The sequence below is a fragment of the Ptychodera flava genome, chromosome 8, assembly GCF_041260155.1.
Source record: "Ptychodera flava strain L36383 chromosome 8, AS_Pfla_20210202, whole genome shotgun sequence".
NCBI classification, from domain to species: Eukaryota; Metazoa; Hemichordata; class Enteropneusta; family Ptychoderidae; genus Ptychodera; species Ptychodera flava.
Window position 1 is genome coordinate 20,906,659 of NC_091935.1, and position 25,080 is coordinate 20,931,738.

At 36.6% G+C, this 25,080-nt stretch overlaps 2 protein-coding genes across 2 annotated transcripts in view; one reads left to right on the forward strand and one right to left on the reverse strand.

Annotated features, from left to right (window-relative positions):
• Positions 1–12,091, forward strand: part of LOC139137911 (cholecystokinin receptor-like) — a 35,796-nt gene extending 23,705 nt beyond the window's left edge. Inside the window, exons 2-4 of the mRNA XM_070706163.1 lie at positions 7,635–7,758; positions 8,471–8,866; positions 9,775–12,091. Coding sequence (XP_070562264.1) covers positions 7,635–7,758; positions 8,471–8,866; positions 9,775–10,158 — 904 coding nt within the window. The 3' untranslated portion in view covers positions 10,159–12,091. The remainder of the gene's footprint in view (positions 1–7,634; positions 7,759–8,470; positions 8,867–9,774) is intronic.
• A 6,079-nt stretch (positions 12,092–18,170) lies between these two features.
• On the reverse strand, positions 18,171–24,641 carry LOC139138767 (uncharacterized protein C14orf93 homolog). The gene is made up of 6 exons (XM_070707288.1): positions 23,639–24,641; positions 22,578–22,785; positions 21,500–21,561; positions 20,985–21,079; positions 20,231–20,343; positions 18,171–18,845 (listed from the first exon to the last, which is right to left on the reverse strand). The coding sequence occupies exons 3-6, from the start codon at positions 21,559–21,561 to the stop codon at positions 18,549–18,551; spliced, it is 567 nt and encodes a 188-aa protein (XP_070563389.1). The 5' UTR covers positions 22,578–22,785; positions 23,639–24,641; the 3' UTR covers positions 18,171–18,548.
• Positions 24,642–25,080: the final 439 nt, after the last annotated feature.

A 25,080-nucleotide genomic window follows, 5' to 3' on the forward strand; every position in this document is an offset into this window, starting at 1 on the left:
TAATTTGTTTCGCCAGTTCGAAAGTTTACACGGTGACCCCCGATTTTTCTTGTTGATTTTGGTAAGAGAATGGTTTAAAGTTTCATTCAGGAAAGTTTAAGTAAAGGTTTCGGTTTCAGTTTTGAGGTGGACACTGTACCTTAACTGGCAAATAGTCTTTGCTTTTAGACGGATGTCACAAAAACTGTAGACATGGTAGGATTTCTGCTTATTTTTTATGATAATAAAGGATATATTCCAAATTGTAAGTCAAAATTTCAAGACAAGTAGTGAAGTAATCATATTACATGGCCAAGACATGATACAGAAAAGACTAGCGATGCGTTTTGAACTTGGTCGTTTCTTCGTGACGACATCGAAACAGGCGTTGCCTTTGTAACCTGCATAAATGTAATAATCTCCGTAAATGTAACATCAACCATAATTGTAATAAAGTCAGCAATAAATGTAATATCACCCATAAATGTAAGAAAAATCAACCATAAATGTAATAAAACACCAACCATAATTGTAATAAATAGTAACCATAAATGTAATAAAAGAATCACCCATAAACGAAATACTTGTAAACCATAAATGTAATAAATCTATTTTGTCGTTGCAATTGAGGAATTAGCCCTTAAATATTTATCTATTTAATAAGGAAATCAACTCCAAACATTGTTTATAGCTTAACTGTTTGCGTTTAGTGTGTTTTGTATATTTTGAAGTGTATTTTACTTTTACTTGTGTACAGAACTGATTGGCCATGGCGAGACACAGCTTCAATCTGAATGCCAGTAGTCTTTAAGCCAAAAGTGGAGGAGACTGTATAACACTACGATCATTTAACGCAGTTTTTTCCGAAAATTTGCCGTACTTTCTTAATCAGTCGCCTCAAATTCGTCTTCAGTGGATAAATTGTCTGGAATAATCGAAAGATTGTCTGTATTCCTATGTTGTCTCGCTTGAAGATTGTTCTTTCGCTTGGGATATTAGGATGTCTAATTTTATTCTACTGTATTCAAGGTAGTTTTCGTATTGTTTTTACCACATTGAAATATAGATATATTATCTCGTCAACATGTTTTGTGTCGTAAGTTTCTGTTATAAGATTGTATATTTCTTTGTTATTTGTTCTGAGTCATATGTCATAAACTTTGTGTGGTATCACTGCTTGACGATTTATTTTTACGTTTCCTTATTATGTAATTATCGGTGTCCAGAACTGCTGTTCCACTTCCATCATCTGACGGTTTGATCGGTACCTCGCCGTTTTCTGATAGTGCTCTCAAAGTATTCTATTCAGTATTTCGGAAAGGAAGCCTAGTTTCAGGAAAGTATGCAATAACATTACACTTGTCGTATTAATGTTATTTTTACTCAGGGCATTGATAAACATATGATCACATATGCAAGTTCAAGTTTATTACATTTATGGTTGAATTTTATTACATTTATGGTTAATTTGTTACATTTGTGGGTGCGGGTTGTTACATTAATGGTTGACTGTTTGATTACATTTGTGGCTGATTTTATTACAATTGTGATTGATATCACATTTGTGAAGATTATTACATTTATTGAGTTTACAGCCTTGATGTTATCTCGTCCTCTTTTTTTACATTGCCTTTAAGTTCAGACGATTATCAGAATATCGTCGAGTAAGGCCAAAAAAAGATCGTTTCTGGTCACCGAGCGCGTCATTTCAGAACCTGCGCGTCATGGCTTTTTTTTGGGGGGGGGTGGCGAGGGGGAATACATATTCATCAGTACAGCCAACCTTTATATCCCTGTTTGCATGTCAAAAAATACTAAAAAGAAAACGGAAGTATTATGCAGCCAGTGATAAAAGACGATAAGTGTTGCATCTATAGTGCCAAACAAGCATTGTTACGAATAAAAAAGACAGGCAAAACAGAAAAAAAGAAAGAAAACCGCGTCGCCGCATCACTTTTGCTAAATGTCAAGGATCAGAAACAATGTTTTGGCTTAACGGGATACAACAACGCATTTTTCTATCCATCGTTGTTTTCTTAATTTGACGTCATCTCGGCCATCGAAACATTGATTGGCAATAATCGACTGTTGCGATTTGTGACGGCATAGTCGACTGTGTTAGTGAACGGTTATAGCATGGACGTCTGCAGAAAATGATATCAAAAATAATGCCCTCTCCGTTGTAATAATATGTAACTCCTTCAATCTTCAAAAACGCAAAATATATATCTTTCAAGCCTTGAGCTTCTATTTTCCGACAGATGAACGTGCAATCGATTACAATTCGCCCTTTTCACCTGTCTATTGATTCTACGTGATTGCCTATAACGCATTCACCTTTGCATTCACCGGCGTGGCGATTGATTTGTCCCTTAGAAAGCACACAAACCTGAATAAGAATTAGGAAGAAATTGCGTTGAAGTTTCATCAAAAAGTTCCTTGATATCAGAAGTATTGAACGACCCTATTGCAGGGGAGGACCGGGTGACTATTATATAGCACTAGAGTAGTACCGAGTATACGTGTAGGACGCCCTCATATGACAACTTGGTTTCCCTTTCACCACCTTCAGCGTGGTGATTCAGAGGTTTGTGTCTACATCGATGTATGCACCACGGGGACAGATGTTCTATAACTTTTTGGAGCTCAAGATGATAATACTCTTTGAGTAAGAGAAATCCTCACCGTCTTTTCCAAAAACCGAAAGTTTTATTTTCCCTATCTAGTAGACACAGGGAAAGCGATCATTTTGAATTTCAAATATTGGTAAATGTCAGGCAATTTTTTTCTCTAGTAACAAACTTAACACTGGCACCCCTGATTTTTTCTCTAGATTGGGAAAGAGTATGGTTGAAAGTTTCATAAGTTAAGAAAAGATTGAGCAAAAGTATTAGTCTTTTACCTTCGAGACGCGTAAAAGCTTAGACACGGTCAACCGCTGTGGAGTGACAGTGGTTTAATATAAATGGGCATGCTGTCGACATAAAAGCAGCAAGATGGTATCGCAATGGCAAAACGTCGATATCAATAATGTGGCGATCGTATCGCATTGGTATTCACTGGAATATAAAATCAAGTTCAAAGAATATCTCTCCAGAAAAGTTCATGTATTCGTTTACATACAAAAAGCGCAAGTTTCTGGAAAGAAACCATCGTACTAGTATAGCTTGGGGGTGAGGTCGACACAGGCGGCCGACAGTGGGATCGTCATTTATGCCAGTGTCACATCGTAGGTTGTCATCCTTCTCTTCTTGCTAATAATGTCCGGCCTAATAAGAAAGTTCATACCGTACCAACATACATCACTATAACCACACATGAAACAAAAGACTACTTGTCGATAAGATTGTTGAAAGAAAAAGCATTTATTGTTCAAGAAGAATGTTTGGTACCGCTTACTGTCTCTCGGCAATCTAAGTTTACTAACGAAACCAGCAAATCATTGGCAATCATCGGGTGTCGGTCTCACTATCGGCGGATGGTGAATCTTAGGCCCGGTAAGTCCAAAGGAACTGACCCACTTTCAGAGGATGGTGAATCGGGGACTTCAGCATGGTATCGTACCCTTGAATAAGGCACTGTACTCCTCATTAAGTCATGGGCAAAGGGTACTGGGTACTTCATTATGTAATTGTTCGTTTCCGATCGCTGGTGAATTGTTTAAAAAGAAGGAAAAGAAAATTCTGACATTTGATGTTCAATTAATCCATTTTCCATCCTATTCAAGTCGTAACATACCCCCACCCCTCCCCAATGCTGATATGAATGCCATTAGACTTTGACATGTAAAATGATGACGTTTTTGGATATAATGAGTAGTTTACCAAGATGCTAACTTCTAGCCGTAAATGTATCCATCAATTTTTCTATATATCATATTTTGAAATATTTAGTAAGATAATTAGAAAAGCTTGGTAACGAAACCTCTACTCAGCAACAGGTTACTCATTATGCATATCAATAACACTTGTGATTTGGTTATTTATGTGAGTTAAAATGAAAAAGGTTAAGTGGTAATAATAAATAATGGGGTCTAAACTTTCGCGTAGGCGAATATGAATTGCGGAATCTTAACCTCCACTATTTGGAGCCGTGAGTTTGATCCGTGCTTTCATCAGCTGCAGGGGAGGACAGATGGAAACTGGTTGATTGAAATTTATTCGCAACAGAGTAATAAGCAAGACTAGAATCATCGCTAGTACAAAGTACAAGGTGACTGAATCGACAACAAGTTCAATCTAATAAAAATGAGTTTAGACTGGTTTATTCAACAATTGGTTTAGCATCTGTGTAATTTGTGTATATACATATATTGCCCTCTCCATTTCACTTGTTATGCATCGGTGTAATTGAATTTGGACATTATTAAAACCTGCAAGTATTCTTTGTCTGAATAGCTAGTTTCAAATTGGTTGGTACAGCGATAATACATCAGGTGGAACTCGTAAACGTTTTATCGTATTCCCTTTCTGGTATCTACTATGTAAGCTTAATGTAAGCTGATGATATAGAGTTGGAGATGTCGAGCGCCCGCGAACTACAAATTGCCTTTTATTTCACACCATATAATCGAACACTTACATGTCGAATGGTAGCTGACAGTCAATGGGGCCGTATAGTTCGCTTCACGCTTACTATTTCACTTCCCAATTGATGTTGTAACAAGCACATCGTCTTGACGTCCTATGCAGGAGAAAGCAAGATCGGCAAAAGATCCACTTTAAGACAAGTTTTAATAAACTGTTGCCGAAAAAATCTTAACTGCAATGGGTAACTCTAACAAATTCAAGAAGAACATGGATTTCAAATGCTAAAATGCATCATATCAATAAATCACACGCTTTCTTACCATACCTTATTGAATGAAGACTTTCCCGTGTTTTCTGTAACTGGTTACTCGATCGTTATCTTTAATAAAATAACTTGAAAAATTCCATTCCGAGACATTATGGATTATGGGGGTTGTAAACATTGATGTAGTTAAGGTGCCTTTGAATTAGCTTTTCAGTCTACCAGATAATTCTAAATCAGTGACTCGACAGACACTGCATCAAGTGATATAGCGCAATGTAACTATCTGAAGACCACTATTTGATTTTCTATGGAACTCTAATTTTGAGAACTTATTTTACTTTGATTGTCACTCATTTATCAATATCCCAGTTTTTTCTGATTTATATGTGTTAGTCTGGACAGTTTTTTTATGTTATGTTTGTGTATATGAAATTCAGGGCAATTATGTGCCACTATATAAATTACATAATCCTCCATATCTATACTGAACTTCGAGAAATGATAACTAAATGATACACAACAGAGATAATATGCGTTATGCGGTGGTTCACACTCCACGAGCGTGCTGTGCAGCCTGGAAAAACTCACCACGTTCATTACATAATTCCCCCCTTACAACGTAGTGTCAACAGACCGCGGACGTTCATTCAAGACCTATAAAACTGCATTGCAAGATTTTGCTGATCCAAGCTTCAATCGAAGGAATTATAGTTATTATATGCTTATTTTTTGATTCCTAAGGGGCAAACATCAAGCTCCTAAGTTTTTCGGTTGAGAGGGGTGTGAAGAGGTTTTTCGCGGAAAGTATAGGCTGCGGAGGAGGGGGAAACCCGGTCGATTTTACAATGATTTGTTTTAAAATCGTAGAAAGAGGATGTTCGCCATGATCTTTCATCTTCCCCACTAATTTTAAATGTTTAAAAGAGAATAAAACTTAACACCACTACTGATAGTAACAAAACTTCCCAGGCAACATGTTACTCATTATGCAAATGATGTGATTTGGTTATTGATGTGAGTTAAAATCAAAAAGGTTAAGTGGTACAAGGAAGTAATGGGATCTACACTCCGTGTGGGCGAAATGAATCGTTGCATCTTAGCCTTCACTATTTGGAGCCGTATGTTTGATCTGTGCTTTCTACAGCTTCAGGGGAGGACTGATGGAAAGTGGTAAAAACTTTAATGGCAACAACACACTTTGCAAGACTAGAAACATCGCTAGTACAAAGTACATGGTGACTGAGACGACAACAAGTTTAATCGAATAAAAAATGAATTTAGACTGGTCTACTCAAAAGTTGAATTCATCATCTGTGTACTACTTATATATATATATATGTGTATGTGCGATGTATGATAGTGAGCATGCGTGCGTGAGTGCTTCACGTACTCTACAACGTGTTGAGAGGTCTCAGTCAGAAAAATGTAACAACTTAGCCGGCTATTGAACCACTCTTTTTTGGGAGTGGAGATTTAGCCGACTGGTTCTGTCTATGGCCTCTCAGCTAGGCGACTGATGCCGTATGTTGTGGGTTCGAATCCGATTGAAAACTATCCGTATATATTTTATATATATATATATATATATATATATATATATATATATATATATATATATATATATATATATATATATATATATATATATATATAGTCTTTCATTTTCATCGGGGCGATGGACTTTTTGCTTTGTATGAATAACTACAGTTTGGTTAGTACAGGGATAATACATCAGGTGGAACTCGTGAAAGTTCTCTCGTATTCTATTTCAGGTTGCGACTCTGTTGGATGATGATTAAGAGTCAGGGCTGACGAGCGCTCTCAAATTAAAAAAATACCTAGTATTCAGACCTTGCGATCGAACACTTACGTCGAAACGTAGATAAGAGTCCAGGGGACCGTAAAGCTTGCTTCACGCTTACTAATTTCACTTTCGAATGGGTGCAGAAACAAACGCATCGTCTTGACGTCCTGTGCGGGAGAAAGCAAGACTGGCAAAAGATACACGCACCTTAAGACAAGTTGAAATGAACCGTTACCGAAAAAATCTTAATAGTTGTAACTGTTAACTCTCACAAATTCAAGAAGAACATGGATTTCACATGCCTATATGTATTATATTAACGAATTCAATATTTTCTTACCATACTTATTGCATGAAGACCTTTTCCGTGTTTTTCTTAAACTGATTACTCGATCCTTATCTTTAATACAAAAACTGTAAAGTTTTCAACTTCGAGACATTGTGCATTATGGGCGTTCTAACATCTGATTTTTATCTGTGTTAGTTTTGTCGTTTTTGTATTACTTATGGGTGTATCTGAAATTCAGAGCAACTATGTCCGACAATAGCAGTTACAGAATCCGCTATTTCCCCAGGGGCAGACATGAAGCTTGGGGTTTTTAGGTTGAGGGGGGTGTGATGAAGTTCTCTGCGGAGGATTTTTTTTCAAATCGTAATGAGAGGATACTTGCCGACATCTTTCATTTTCCCCTTGTTGAAAAGACGGTAAAACAGCAGATACACATATGAAACAACAGCCGTCACACTGTACCGAAATGTCCTGTTTGGCTGCCCTGGTTTCCTATTCGTCTATGTCACTCTATTTTTACAGAATTGACAAAAGAAAACAACAACGTCAACCTATTGTGAGTTTTAAATCGTTAAAGATGCATCAAGAGTAGCGATTCCATACATTTGCTCGAATTCCTTTACACTTCATTGACGAATAGATTTCACAGAAATGTAACACGTATGTTGCTAAGGCAACAGAATGACGATGGCAATACCGTCATGTGCATAAACATTTCATTGTTTTATACCTATTGCAGTCATGATATCATATTTTGCTTGCTCATAGGTACATTGTCATTGTACACCCTCTGATGGCTAAAACTGTTATAACCAAAGGAAGAGCAAGAAGACTTTTAATTATACTCTGGGTATTTGCATTGTTATACAGTATTCCTCAACTATTGTACAAGGTATGTCAAAAGTTTTATCCCTCTACAGATTGTAAGTATCGTAACTTACTTAGCGAGCGACTCCCATTTATACATGCTACAGTTAATTATGCATAAAGCGCTGTTGGGTGTCGTATTAGATATAATCATGGAGGTACCTTCATGATATAATAATATTAATATGTAGTGTATCGGTCAGCCGGTCGACCAAACATGCAAACTCACAAACAAACTGCAGTTTTAGTAGCACAAATTTTAGTAGCACAAAACATAATTATGTTGCATACAGAAATACAACTATAGCAAATACAGCATTGAACTGTGCTGACAATTTTATCGTCTTTCTTTTATTGGTGTATAGCATTGGTTCTTTTCTTGACGGATGAGGCATATGAATATTACCAGCCTTAATTTTTGAGTTAATACAAAGTGTGTGTTAAGTTGATACATTGGTATGTTTAAATGTTTTCAACTAAATCTGTTGAAATTCAAAATGGCCGGTTTCTTTGTGTTAACTCCATCGGGTTACAATTTTAGATTTCCACAAAAATGAGCCGATGAACCAATAAACTGACAAACGAGCCCTGATAAGTGTTAGATCAAATATGTATAGCTGTAAAAGTTTGAGAGTCCGAGTATCTGTCCCTGGAGTACATTTTACCTTAATTTAAATATTCAAAGTTAGACACGAATGGATGTCAAATAAATGCAAGCTTGTGTTACTTCCTTTCAGAAACATGTTAAATGGACCTTTGGCGATCACCCACCCTTTTATACCTGTGATAATTCTGACGACAAAATCCTTGGAAAAGCCTACTCACTCTACCTGTTGCTAGGAATGTATTTGATACCACTCTTAATCATGACCTTCTGTTACGTACGAATCATCTACGAGCTTTGGATAAGCACCAAAACGTACAGGGAACTCCAACAACGGCAGGAAATGCCAAGACGCGACTGTTCGGGGACCCCTCGGCGACAGAACGGCAAGCAAACTGGGTTGGAAGTGTGTAGAACAAACAAGCAGATGCTGGGGGTCACTAGGGAGAGGGGATTAAAAAGTTATGCTTGCCAGAGGGACGAGAAATCGAAGAGGTTTGAAGACAAACAGTTGCAAGGCAGAAAGCAGGTACGAAATCTTCTCTTTCCATTCATTCATTTCATTCATTCGTTCATTCATTCAATTATTCTTTTTATTTGTTTACATACTTACACATCTACCTCTTTATCTATTAGTGAATTAGATTGTTTGTCAGTCGGTAACTTACTTACATAGTACTAAGTAGCTAGGTGGGTAGGTGGGTGAGTAGTGAGATTTTATACGTTTGTTTCAAACTGTTTTTTTGTTTTGTTTTTAAGACAGTGAAGTAGGTAGCAATAAGAGGCAGAGAGAGGGAGGGAAATAGGTAATAGGAAAGTAGGTAATTAGTCAGTCGAAAAATAATTCTTTATCAAGGAGTATGCACAAGACATTTTTTAACATGTACATTTATCTTTAAGTGTTCGAAATGATCAGCCATGATGTCATTTAAATGATCTTATCACTCGAAGAACTACTCGTACTTGCTCCTGTATTTTTCTGTATTATATCAATACACATCTGTGTTTGTCATTTCCCATGTTCCTAAAGACTTTGCACGGCGCATCTACCAAGAGATACTGACCTTCTACCCTGAATGTATATGACTAAGAACGGTTTCGCTGCGTCGCAAGACACTTTATACATTTCTACTGAATGTCCGTCGGTGTTATAAGTACTGCGCGGGTAGTGAACCTCATTAGAAAACTAACTGGACTCAGATTAAAACAGAACTTGAGTTGGTATCGCCAGAGGGCGTTTACATAAGAGTCAACGAGAGTATGTCATTATGCGAAGTTCTTGCACATTGTCTTCCGTGAGCGTGTATATGTATTTAAGCAAGACTAATTTTGTCTCACCAATGGTCAAAATAGCCTTACACTGTATTTACATGTATTCTTTATTGTCAGCCCATCTATTATCCTTTTCTCTCATTTTTGTGAATGTTCTTTTAACAGGTTATCAGAATGTTGATGGTCGCTGTTTGTCTGTTTATGATTTGCTGGGGCCCGTTGTTGTGGTTGAAGTTCGCCATCGAATTCGGCTTCATGGTAAGGTACAGCCCAACCAAAACCTATCTGAGTATTTCTTTCAACCTGTTGTCCTACCTCAATAGTTGCATGAACCCCATTTGCTACGCGTTCATCTCGCGTACATTCAGGGAGTGTTTCTACTGGGCGATCACGGCCAGCTGCTCAGGTAAACCTCAGGAAGTAACCGCCGGCAAGGCAACTTCGACAGTGTGCCAGCCGCAGTCACTGCAACGGATGCGCAAGTCCGAAACTACGGCAACGCCGACGACAAGCCCAGGTATACAGAAACGTCAGATCCTTAGACCATGAACGTCGTTGAATTTTAAAAAGTGAATAAATGCCCTGCGTATGAAGACAGGGTCTCACTACAGGCTATCAGAATCTTTGTGGTTTTTTTTATCAAACATCTGAGCACGAAAGGAACATCTGCAGTATGTAGGAGCATTATGAAAAGATGACGATTTGAAGGAGATGTAATTCAACAGATCTTCGATAAGATTTGAACTCACAACTTACGGCACCCAGTCACCTATAGTGAAGACATCACAGTCAAAACCGCTCGGCCAAATCCCCACTCTTGAAAAGAGTGGTTCGATAAAAGAACTAAGGTGATATAATTATTCTGACTGCACTCCTCTACATGCTGTAGAGTTCATGAAGCACTCGCGCTCACATACTCCGAGTCGAAGAGACTCTATATAACGAAGGGACTACATCACAATTAATAAGGACAATGTTTTAATTTAATCGGCCTATACCACGGCATAAAATGTCTCACTCTGACCACACAAGTATTCTGTGGAAAGTGAACGCTAAAGATGCCGCATTTACAGCGATGCAAACAAAATACGTGTTGATATATTCCAAAGTGCGCACGGGAATATACATCATTCATTCAACTGACGTTTTTGCTCATGGTTTTGTCACTACCGTAGTCCGTTTGATTTCCGAGTTTAAGAAATGTTTAACAGTTCTCTGTTTGGTACACTTTTTCATGTCTGCATGTTGCTTGAAATACGGTTTTACAGTTGCGATAATGTAGCTGTAGCTCAATCTATTGTACTTCCAGCTAAACTATACCTAAGAAGTAAATTCTTTGTTAATTCGACTCACTGCGAATAACATTGAGAAAGTTGAGACGTAGAATCTTGGGATAACTGTCGATAGTTTAATAGGAGGGCGGATACATGCCTTGTTGGTCGTTAACAGAATATAAGATTGTGAACATGCACTTGACGGAATATCATTTCCACTTTTCTAGTCTTGCTTCTCGCGCTAGGTTCCGCTGACTTCCACTGCATACCTAACTGTTTGTCAATGTTACCCAGAATGGTGAATATCCTTCGCTATGCCAAGCAAAACAAAGTTTGTTTGGTAATGATATCCGATTACGAATCGACTTCTGCATGTACATAAGTTCTTGTGGTAATAAATATCAATTTTCAATTTTTTTATGTTATTTATTGAAAGCATATGCAATCATTGTACTTTATTAAGTGCCTGATAGATGGTAATATTTAGCCTTGCAAAACTATATTTTTTTGTACTCTAACTTTGTATTTTTCGTCTTTTGGTACCAGAGTAAGCCAGTTTCTTTTAAACCTTCTAAAGTAAATGAATGGACCACGTTTACAAATTTTAAAACTTATATACTTATAGGTGGCAATGCTGCACTGCAAATCGTTTAAATGTGACCTTACGTCCTTATCCCCTTGTGACGGAATGCGCCCTCACAAGTTCTGGACATCACCTTTTTGTCTGCCTTTTGTCATTAAAACATCCATACTGTGTTCTACCAAGATGAGTAGGACTATTTAGGATATTTCTAATTCTATTTGGAGATATTTTTTGAGTTCGTTAAGAAAACTTGTGGAGAAGAAAAGTGAAAGTTAACACGTATTCATCGTTTACACACAAGTTCACGAGACCTTGTGAAATTAACCAGAGGACAAAAGCAAACATATATTATCTTACCTACCATCTGTATGCAGTTATCCCGAAGAGGTCCGATCGTAATTGCAATTGTAGTAGTAAGACTAGGTCCCATTTGGAAACAGGTGCATAACTTCAAAAAAATGGTCCGTATATCATAGTGGCACCTGTGTGCTATAAGTGACGATAGATTAAACTTTATAATATTGTCATTATTTTTGTTCGAAAAATAAAGTACATTTGTTTTCTGTCTCTGGAAAGTACACTGAAATGAAAATAAATAGCTTTGCTAATGTTACATGTTTTGCACAATATGGGATGTGATTGTTCACAAACGTATTCCATAGCAGACTCAAATTCATGTTTATATGGTGACTATGCATATATTCGACCCGGTTTTAGACAAATGAAACCATCGCGAAAATGAATTAATGGTCATGACCATTAATTCATTTTCGTGATGGTTTCATGATGTATCGTGTCTAAAACCGGGGTTGAATATATGCATGGGCACCCATTCATTCAGTATCTTCCAACAGGTCAAACAATATAAGTAGTATCTCGTATCAAACAAAATTCATGAAAAATGGCCGACTTTGTCCCTTTAACTTTACATGATGCGTACACACTGACGTGTCAAACTCTACACCGAGGATCTCAACACAGTTTTCGGAGTGCGACAAGGAGAGATTTTTTTACAAAGAGAACAAATACAACGGAAAAATACATAACAGTTTGCAGGAAATGGAGATCAGCATAAGAGAAAATTTGATAAACAACGTTATTAAAGGCCGGATAGGCCTGTCTAGCTTCGGGGTCTCATTGTATAAGTACAATATATTCAGAAATTAGTAATTAAATTAGTAATTAAACTTCATACTTCCCATCGCCTTACAATAATAACCTTGTTAGAGTGTCGATATTAATCTACAGCAAGGCCTAATAACTACGAAACATCAGAAATCATGCCAGCTGCTTTCATGTTTTTAAAGATTTCATTCCAATTATTTCCCAATCAACAAATTGGTGTCATTATTAAACTTCAGACTATATACTCAACGCTTTGTGACAATAACCCCAGAGAGTGTTAATTGAATTCTACAACAAGACCTAATTATATGAAAACAACTGTAGTCATGCAGATGCTTTCGACTGTTTCAATATTCCATTCTAATTTCTTTTAATCAGTAAGGCGCGTCACGACATTGATGTCATTATTAAAACCCGTCTTCCGCCCCTTGCAATTATAACTTTGTAGTAGTAGTAGTTTTGTTTATTATAGTGACATGAGGTTTTCCCTCCCAGCCCAATGGGCTTATATGTCACCTAGAATCAAAAAAAATATACAGTACAAAGAAAGACGGTGATAATATTTAGCTGTTTCTATATAAGACATCTTTTCTTTTCAGAAAAGCCTTTTCTATGTATTTTGCCGTATTTCGAATATTTACTGGGTTTGTCAATAAATATACCAATTTTGGTTTGACGACAGGTTGTTGAATTCGACATTATCAAAATTAATGAGCATATTCCTTATACCATCATAAAGATTACAACACAGAAGGAAATAGGTTTCGTTTTCTACAGCCCCTTGGTCACAAAATATACAAAGTCTATCATTCGTTGCTTCGCCTCTATATCGGCCTGTTTCTATACGTAGAGGTAATACATCCGATCGAAACTGCGCTAAAAAGGACCGCTGGCTTCGAGAAAGATTCATGGAAACGTACAATTCGGTTCGGTAAACATTTTTGAAAAGAATGTATGTACGTAATTTTGTTTTATCTCTAGCAGTTTGAGCCCAAATTAATTCCTGTTGGAAACGCAGACGCTGCTTTAATATAGAGAGGTTTATAGGCAAAAACATATCAAAATATGTGTCAAGATTAACGTCGTCAAATATTTTACAAATCTCTGAGGACCAGTTACTATAATTAAGTGCAAAATCCCATAGAAATATTTTCTTTGTTAATCGACTCTCATCTAATTGAATAAGATGGTTCCAATATCTAATCATAGATACATTTCTACGAACCCTGCAAGAATCCCAGCCAGTATCCCCTGTAATTGCGTGAATTGGCGTGAATCGGTGAACACCAAGGAAAAAGCGAAGTGCCCTATTTTGTATCATATCACACTTGTCATGTTTACCATATCCCCATACCCCAGAACAATAATCAAGTATAGGAGACACATACGAATCATACAATTTTGTATAGGTACTAAAGCCCATATTTTTCAGTGTTTTAAACTTGCGATTTACAGCTCCAAGGGCTCTACCCGCCGATTCAGCAAGATTCGCAGACGTAATAGAAAAATCTAGAAATTCGTTTAAAATAACCCCAAGATATTTATATCTATCAACATAATGTAAAACATTTCTACCTATATGAAACTGAAAATCACTTCGTGGAGATGTATCCTTACGAAAATGAACAACTTTAGACTTTAGATTATTAACAATTAGTCTCCATTTCGAACACCATTCGTTTACTCGATCAAGCATTGCTTGCATATCAAGCTCGTTATCAGAGATGAGAACAATATCATCGGCAAAAAGGAGTATGGAAATATTACAATCATCAACTGTTACCCCTTTCTGTAACGATTTTAACTCAGTTGCAAGATCATTTATGAACAATGCAAATAGAGATGGGGACAAATTGTCGCCCTGACGAACACCACAATTTGTATGAAACCAGTCTGTACACAAATTATTAACTTTAACACAAGCCTCGGTGTCGTGGTACATTGCTTTGATACTGTTATACATATTACCATCAACTCCATTCAGCAATAGTTTATAAAACATGGCATCCCTATTTACATAATCAAAAGCTTTCTGTAAGTCAATAAAAGTTGTAAAAGTTGATAAACCATAAGCTAGTCTGTTCTTTATAATAGATGACAACACAAAGATATGATCTTGGCATGACCTATTACGTCGGAACCCGTTTTGTTCGTCAACCAGAATATTCTCATCCTCAAAATACTGCAAAATCCGAGAATTTAACAGAGCACTATACAATTTAGAGATTGTAGATTGCAAACTAATGCCTCTGTAATTAAGTGGAATTCCACTGTCTTTAGTAATATTTTTTGGAATTGGATAAACGATAGCTCGCTTCCACATCTCAGGAATCTTACCAGCGTCAAAACATAACTGAAACAAACTGGTGTAAGACAGATATACAAGTGTCATTTTTCAAGACTTCGTAAGGTATACTATCCACCCCTCCGGCTTTACCGCTTTTACTTTTCCCAACTACTTTTCGAACTTCATCCAACGTAAAATTTCTATTCAATACAGGATTATTTCATAAAGTGGGTCATTCATACGACTTTCCAAATTTTCTTTGTGGTAATTCATTCTTTCGAAAAAGTCATCATCAAAATGACCGGTACTAGGATTACAATACAAGGAAGAAAAGTCTTGATGCCATACTCTCAACACATCATCATCAGAACATAGAATATTCCCAACATCATCATATACCTCCATAGGTATTGGGTTCTTTTTTGGAGAACCAAGCCTCTTTAAGTGATCCCAAAATTGTTGCGGGTTACTAGTGCAGGATGATTCAATATCCAACATAAAATTATTTCTATATTCACGCTCATAAAACGTAACTTTTATCAAATATCAACCTAGATTGTTTGAAATCAGAGCGTAAAGTGTGCCTAATTGTATTCCGGCCTCTAAACTTTGTGAACGCTCTTTCTTTCTTTTTCATATCATTCCACAGGGCAGAGAGTTCAGCGTTCCAGTAAGGCTTCTGATGACGAAATCGTTTACGAACCTTTTTAGAACAATCATAGTTTGGTATCACAGTATTCATTTCACAAATTATGGAGTCACACAGATTTCGGTAAATGTTGTCAATTTCAAGCTGTGTTTCTCTACACTGCTCAACCTTCGTGACAATTTCTGAAATAGCATTCTTCGCTATCTCTGATGACAAAAAATCGACGGGATTTGATCTAATCGATACTTTAACCTCCTGTTGGCATCACTAGAACCATGATCAGTAAAATTTGCATTGGTATGTGTATTGAGTAAGCACGGATGATCACAGAAATCAATGAGAGCAAGAAATGATCTGGAAGTTTACACTGTCACCCAACAAGTTATATAAGCCCAAGTCATCCACTAACACTTGCATTTTTGGAAACAGCAAAATTAGCACAGTATTTAAATTGGTCATGTGGTATGCAAATATAATCTACAACTGCTGCTCCCCTCCTTGACACAGAAGTGAAATTATCACTTTCGACATTACATCTGCAATTCAGGGTACACAGCTTTGCTTCTAATAAAAACTCGTGGAAATCACGCCCATGTTGGTTAATGATTGGGTCAATACACTGCCTGTTCGGAATTTCATCAACGTCGTATATATTGTCATTCAAATGTCCAAGACGGGAGTTTAAGTCTCGACAAATAAAAATGCAATCCACCTCATTATCATAGACATACATCTGGCTCAACAGGTGCCCGAAAAAATTTATCGCGTTTCTACCCCATGGTGAATTTTCTGGTGGAAGATAACACGCAAAAAGAATAAATGAATACCCAGAAATCTTATTTGTGAAGCGAACACCTAAAATACCATCATAATCTTTATCAATAATTGCCACGAAATAATCATTCTATGGTGTTCTTTTAAATATATATACCAACTCCGCCAAACTGTCTAGCATTGGAGTGTACAAGTTGTCTGTTGAAACCGATCCAATGGTAATCATCAATACTGATAGTTTCGTCACCTGATAGATGAGTTTCATTAACGGTAATTATATCGGCTTTGGCGCTCCGTAATATTTCTGTTCTTAGTTCCTTGTTCCAGATAGTCCATCCCCTTACATTGAGATGTGCCATACGAATTATAACTTTGTTAAAACGACATCCATAGGCCGATAAAGAAGACCTCATTTGAAAAAAAAAATTGTCATACTAGATACCTTCATGATTACAATTTGTCATTCCAATTTTAATTAAATCAGTATGATATTGTATTAAGATTTGATGTCATGGTTAAACTTTAGAGTTCTCAACGCCTTACAATGAAAACCTTGTTAGTGTGTCGATTTCGCGCTAAAACAAGATCTAATTAGTGTAAATAACTAGTCATTCCACTGAGAGGCTTTCTTTTTGCAATATTATAATTTTATTTCGATTTGTTTTCATCGTTCCGATATTTTTCGACGAAAACCTCGAGGGGAAATGTACAATTGCTCTCAAAAGGTGAAGGTTATAATTATAGTTGCAATACATAAGTGAATTGTTTACTACATTTTTATAAATCATTTGTCCAGGTTCACTCATAATCGTCGGCCGTCACCGCTGCATGTTTTAAATCAAACCTTATCTTCATGCAAATACGTTGTAATATCCAAAGGAATGTTATTTTGAATTCCTGAATTAGGATATATTTTAGATGTATACCATTGATCAGATATTACCCTTTTCTCTCTTACACAGTTGAAATACGGCTGCTCAGGATGACATTTACGGTTGCGAATGTTTTGTCTCTAATGCTCCTGGTACCGAGTCATAAACAGAAAGGATGGTTATTTTGACAAATTCGTAGTCACGTCATTGTTCATCGGATAGAGACACTGCATGAAAACCCTATAATACTTACAGTATTAGCATGGATTATTGCCTGTATTTTAGCTGAATACAGGCTAATCCATGCTAATTTCAGAAAGGATTCACCATGAATACAGACAAATTCAGAATGGATAAACAAGTATATGCACTCTTTTGAATACCACTTTAATACTTTGCCTGAATTTGTCTGTATTTATGGTAAATACACATTTTGGATTTGTCTGTATTCGTCTGCATCTTGATGAATGCATGTCTGAATTCATCTGTATTTTTATGTGTACATCAAGCAAGGGAGCAGCTTTCTCATTAATTCAGCTTGATTTTGTTTGTGTTTCATACAGATAATCTACATAATATCGGGGTATATTCTAACGAATTTACTTTTCGATTTTCCTTCTTAAATGATGGATTACAACTAGATATTCTTTTCATATAAATTCCTGATAAGGTCGTGGTTGCACAGTTCATCCTTGCATGCTGAATGATTTTTGGAAGCACACAATTATTCAATTAGGAATGTTAGTATGATATGACTCGCCATATCAACATTGCAGCTAACTGCAGTACATGAAATACTCCTGAGTTACACAAACAGCAAAAGGGATTCTTAAAGCTTTGATTGGACATTAGAAAGGGCAAAAATTCACACTCTTTCTCGAAAGTTTCATTCATTTGTATGGTTTAGCTATGGGCCGTGGCAGAAAGAGGATTAAAGGTGACTTAACAGCACTCTCACACTCTCTATCAAACACATACACACATTTAAACATGGGCATTAACTTTTCTATTTGCTTATTTAATAACCAACATAAATAAAATATGTCTTACATTAAAGTTAACCTTAAGAAAAATTACGTTAATAAAAATTCATCGAAATTGCAGAAAAAAAATCAATACAATAGCTTTCTCATTAATTCATGTAAATCCCTGATAAGGTGATGATCACACAGTTCATCCTTGCATCCTGAAAGATTTGTAAATTGTAGAATTTGGACTGGTAAACCATGGTGGACAAAGAGATAAATTCACTGTCTGAAGTGTTTACATAAATAAAATATGTCCTACGTTAAAATTAATGGTGAGAAAAATTACGTTAATAAATATTTGTCAAAATTGTAAATACAAAATAAATACACAAAAAAGAATGAAATGATTATTGCTGAGGAATTACATAGCTTTCTGTATAGAAATTGATTGGTCGACATCTCGTTGATGGTAGACTACATCGGTTTCTTTTTTTAACCATCCTACTAAAAACACCCTTTTCATCTAATCTGTCATCTAACTGCTTTATCAACTGATTCAGTGGTTCTGCCCTCCATGCTGGTGTTTTCAATATAACAACATTTTCTTCATCACATGGTTCTTCATCTGACATCAGCTCAGCTTTAACATTTTTCCAGAAGTCTTTTTCTTCTTCACTTATCACTCTCTCTCTTCTTTTCAGAGTCTGTAAAGAAAATAAAAAAAGTAATGAACAAAGGAATGTTCATCTCACTACAACAATTTAAATTTTTACTTGAACAATTTTTACACGCCTACTAAATCAGGCCGAATCTGCAGTGATATGCTTTAGTGTCATATTCAAGGTATAATACGCCTCTGGGAAATATTCCAACCCTGATAATCCTACCATTCTTTTCTGTCTTATCACTTTTGGAGAAAGAAAAACTTTTGTATTCACCGTCTTAGGGGCCGTGGATAATTAAAACACATGCACGGCAAATATAACTTCTGCATTTAGGGGGGAAGGGGTTTGGCTGTATTTTGATTACTGTGCGCAAAAATCGCACTACATGTTTTCATATCAACATCTCGCTCCACCTTTTCCTGTATCACAAAATATCACTATACTGTTTGGCGTGTACAGACAGTGGATTTGGTCAAGTATTTCTGTCTGTTGGTTCTCCACTAGGTGACTGGATGCTTTATGTTGTGGGTTCGAACCCGATTGGAAACACTTTATATTCTTAACAAGGTATGATACAGAATGAGGCCGGATTGGATTTACGCACTTCCAAACTTTTGTTTAGGAGGGGTTGAGGCCAAACGCACTTTGTTTGTTTACCACGCATATGCTTTAATTATCCATGGCCCCTTAGTTTTTTGAAAATCCTAAATTTGATTATTCCTCAGAGTTAACACAGGGATGGCAGCCATCTTGAATTTCAAATATCGCAAATTATTGGGTAATTTGTTTTGATAACTCCAAACTACGCAAGGTGACCTCTGATTTTCATTGTCGATTTGGGAAAAGAATGGTGTAAAGTTTAATTACGGAAAGTTTGAGCTAATGTTCAAGCTTTCCCTTTTGAGGCGCTTACTACCTTAAATGACACATTCTGGGGAAAATACTAGAAATTGTCATATGTGTTGCAAATGTGAGAAGAGAACCTAACAGGCTGGCGACCTAGCATACTTCTTAAACTTGAACATCACCACTCTAAAATACACATCAATTGTGGATATTGTAAGGACTGTGACAAGAAGTTTAGTTGACACATGGAACAAAAATACTAATAAAGAGTGAAAATGATATACTGAGGCGTACATGTGAAGTCTTTGTAATGGATGCTATGTTTGTAAATTAGGTTCTACTCAGCCAAACATACAAAGTTAGATGAAAACAAGCTCTCAATAATGCCAATGGATGAACATAGATAACTGCCCTCTTCAAGAATGAACTGTGCAGTGAAGCCTCTTCTTAATAACTTCTTTACTTATTCACTACACTTCTCTCAAAAACTGATTACTTTCACAATTTTTGAACCTGTTTAAAAGTAGAAACATTAAAACAAAAGACAGATTCACAAGTCATTTAAAAAATGTTGCTACCTGCCATCTTGTTGTATTTCCAATTCTTCTGTTCTTGTTTTTCCTTTTCAATGCCAAATCACTTGCTTCTCTGTGCTTCAATCTGGAATTTTCGTAACTTCTGCGAATGGCCACTGAAAAAAATATAGCAATGAGTTACTTTTTACTGCCACACATGATGTTATCTTCAGAGAAACATTCACATTCAACTACAATAGAAATCTCTGCTTATTTAGGTTCCTTTTCAATCAAATTTAGGAGTGTCTCCATATACATGTACCTTGTATTGTCCAATACATAGCAAATGTCCCCTTACAATGGATTGTGATGAAAAGTTGGCAATACGAGAAGTCATACATCTAAATTGAGGAGATATCAACACTGTCAGGCATAATTGTCTTGGCGGCAATATCAGTAAATAACAAAGAAATCAACTCTACAAAAGTTAAAATATTGTCTGGAAGGAGGTCACATGTAAACAGAACTGCACTACACATTAATACATCCCACTAAATGTCCAGAAAACATCATTTGCAAATGTTGTTTGTGCTGATCTGGTGGTGCTGTTCTGGATATGTCTGACCTCCTTCCAGACAATGTTTAAACTCCAACAGATTTGATTTCTTTGTGAACGATTGAATTACCACTAGATGAGTGTTATACCTGACAGTGTTGGCGACTCGTCAATTTAGATATAGTTTGTCTACTTCCCATATTGCCAACTATTAATTGCTCACTACTGTACAATTGTATTGTCTACTACATAGGTACTTACTCTTATACTCCTTTTCTGAGAATTTATCTCCAAACTTCATGGACAACTCTGCATATATTTTTTCTCTACTTGATAAATTATGAGCTGTATTCCACCTTAAAGGAAAAGTGAATAACGGGAAAATAAATCATCAGCATTATTTGACAAAATAGGTTTTGGAACATGCAGGTATATGTAATTCACTGTGTAAGTATGGTAGCTAGATTAGCATAAAGGTCATAGTGACTGTTGTCTTATCAAGCAAAAGGAAGTTCTCACTGCAGCACTTATTTTCCATATTTTCCTACTGCATGTTGACAATTTTTTCATCCATGATACGATAATGCCAAGCAGCACACATCCATTTATGAATACATCTTGGTAAAATGCAAAACATTGAATTACATAACAAATAAAGTCACGTCTGCTTTGTTGAAATTCCAAATATATGGTTCAGGAATGTGAGAATTACACAACATTTTCAACCTTCACTTGGAATCACAGGTTGTAAAATTCAATATCAAATGTTTACTTACCCATCTGGAACTTTAAATTGCATCTCATCTCCACCATTTGCCTGAATATTTTTTATCTTCATCTGTTGAGGAGCAAATGTCAAACAAAGTTACGAAATGTTAATGTAGAATGTGCCTGGGGACAGATATTCGGACTCTCAAACTTCTACAATTCTTTTCTGATCTAGATATTGAGGAGGTTCATTTTAAAGCTCAAGGAGGAAGAAAATCTTTCACTGTCATAGTCTGAATTTTTTGAACATCAATGTGTAAACTCTGTGGGATAACACAGAGTTTACACATGGATGGCATCCATTTTGAAATTCAAATATCGCAAAATGTTGGGCAATTTGTGTTGCTAGTTCCAAACTATGCATGGTGACCCCCCAATGTCATTGTTGATTATGTGAGAGAACAGTTGAAAGTTACATTTAGGAAAATTTGAACAAAAAAAAGTTACCGGTAAGTCTTTCACTTTTGAAGTGCATACTACCTTAAACAGAAACTTCCCCTACAAAAGCCGGATTATTGTAAATCTATGTAAATATAAGAAAGCCACGCTACTGATTGGACGTGTTTTGTCCAAGAATCCCATAATTTTGCCATGTTTCAGGTGTTCATTATCATTGAGCCTTGCATATGATGTCTGTGAATATATAGCAACTAAACTTGAGGTGAAAATAAACTGAAAAAATGTTCCGTTTTTTGTCGGAGAATGCATACATGTTTCAAAATGTGCTCCCTGTATGACCATTTGACCCCTCTTTGCATATGTCACAGAAGTGCCCATCATGATTATTCAAATTTATCATACTGTCAAAGCATGCTATGAAAATTCAAAAACTCCCTCACAGTGTATGCAAAAACAGGCATTCTACTGACAGAAATCAGTTTTTTTTTCAAAATTAGTCATTCTTATACTGATTTTACTTGATCAGATTACATTTCAGATAAATACTGTAAACGTTATATATATTCCAAATAGACACATATGCCGGTATAACCCATTCTTGCTTTGAGTACTACATGTAGCCCCTAGGACAGTCTACCATTCATATAAGACGATAACACCATGGAGGTAGCAGTATATAACACTTACTGACAACTTGGTGGGGTTGTGGTCTTCTGATTTTCTTTGTGGCCAGACTCTGTTCTACACACATTCTGCTTTTCTTCCAGCCTGCTGATCTTTGCCAACATAAGAGTGAATTGTTCTCTTAATTCAGAACGAAAGTCACATCCATCTCTTCTTTCATCTTCAGCAATGTCATGTAGTGAGTTTAACCCTGCCATCATTTCCTGGAAGTCTATAAGAAAAAGCATACACGAGCAAGGTAACAAAATGACAGTGTGAGTTGAATTTTCTTGACTACTGAAACATCAAGTTTTGCTTGCAAATTACAGTTAAAAGAGTAACAAGTTTGCAATGTTGTCAAGCATAATGATATGCCCTATTCAATGAAGCTATAGTGACAGTTTTGAAAAAAAGCATCAAGAAAATAACAGTTTTTCATTCTGGATCCTTAATTATCACGTGGCTTATGAGTGGAAGAACCAAAAAAGTTCACAGCATTACTATTTACACCTCATGTAATCCCCCTGTAAAAGTTAGTTTATCTACTTAAGCTACCCCTATTGTCTTTAGACTACATAATTTTGTAGTATCACAGTCCCTCTATCACGGTGATCGAGGGACCGTGGCAGCACATTCGATCTTAACTTCTCATGTAGCAATATGCAGTCTTTTAAACTGGCATCGGTCTTATTTAATGGAGTACAAATGGAAATATTCTTTCATTGAGAAATGCTTTTTTGATTTTTTAACTACTGAAGAAGCGTTATCTTGAGAACTTCCTGCCTTAAAAGACAACAAGTGAATTTGCATAACAATCATCTGATGAGGGTAATCCTTGTTCACTTGGCCTGCACATCCTGCCTTAGAGAATCAGGCAAAATTGTTGGTAGTACTTTTTTCCTCATATTAAGTATTAATTTTCGTCTAGTTGCGTTTATTTTTCTGTAATTTAACTTCTAATCGTTCGGCAAGCAATCACGTCCACTGATAAAAAGTAAAAGACGCCAAAAAGCTAGAGCAAATCTTTGTACACCTCAGTTTTGTTTACGTTGTGCGGCTGCAAAGAAATAAAAACATGTTCTTACCTCGTGCATCAATATCTGGCGGAGCAATGCCGCTGATAGGAGTGTTTCGGTTAAAGAAGGACGACATTTCAGTCAATGAGCGCCCTTCGTCGCTGGACTGGCTCGAAGAATAGAAATTGATGTGAGTTGGGACTGCCCTGATTGGAGCTGAACTGGCATCGCTTGTGACAGACCGAGTTGCAGCAGTACCGCAGGTAGCTCTCGGCCGTATCGGAGTGGATTGTACCACGTTATCAGCAACCTGGTCAGCCGTAAATCGGCTTGTTACTCTTGATCTTGATCGACCGCTCATGACTGCTGAACTGAGAACTGTTGAAACTGCTATCGATGAAACTGGCAACGTTGCGGAACAGCATCTACTCTACAGCTACCTGTAGCACGACTGAACTCTAACCTTCACAGGGACGCTAAAAATGTTGCTACGGAACGCCCCCTGAGTTTCTCAAAATTATCAATATGCAATTCTTGACCACGGAGTGACGTCACTCACCTCACGCACGCGAGTGAGGTGAATTGGGATTTGACTATAAAGGACAGTGAACAATGCAGAAATTATGTGACAAAGGACAGAACTTAGTGTTTATCATTGACATAATGTTGAAACTTTGAATACTGGTGTAAAGGTTGAAAAATCCACTCTTCAATATTTTGTTCTCACGGCAGTGTGACGCAAAAATGACGTAAAAACCCGCAAGTTCCCGGATGTCCGCGGTCAAGAATACAAGTGAATTAAAATCTCTACGATTCACTGACAAGTTTTATTTGCATTTCCCGAGTAATTACTATATGTACATATAGTCTGCTTGTTTTTATGTGAATGTATACGCATATCTATTTACAAAATTGAAATATTAGTTTCACAGGAAACAGCGGTCAGCTGCTGCGGCCGCATCATGTGCCAGCGAATGTACTTATAAACATTGACCTAGAGGTTCCGTTTTTGTCAAAGTTCAACAACAGGTACTAGTACTGTACTGTTTCAACAGTTCAAGCGGTTATAAACTACGTACTGGTCTACAATGCCGAAATCTTTGCGTTGGCCTAAAGAGTGCGGACATTGCTTCAATGTTTTGGAAAAATCGGCATTTTATGCGCACAAAAGACTACATTTCAACTTTGAAGAAATGAAGTGGCGTATTGACCCGAAAGTGGCGCAATCACGTCGTCGAGATACATGTGCTGTGCATCAAATTGTAGTGTCGATGAAAATGCAGTTCTGTAGAAAGGGTTTCACAGTGACGACAAGCAGTATGTTACCGACTTCCCAACATGCATAAAAACAAGGTCCGTTAGACACTGTATAGACATATAAAGTGTCTGGCCTTAAAGAATCATTTTCAAGCAGTGTTTCTTTGATTTATTTAGGAAGTAAAACTCGCAAGTTCACTGAGTCAAGATGTACCATGTACACTACACATACTTTAACATGAGGTGTGCTGTTG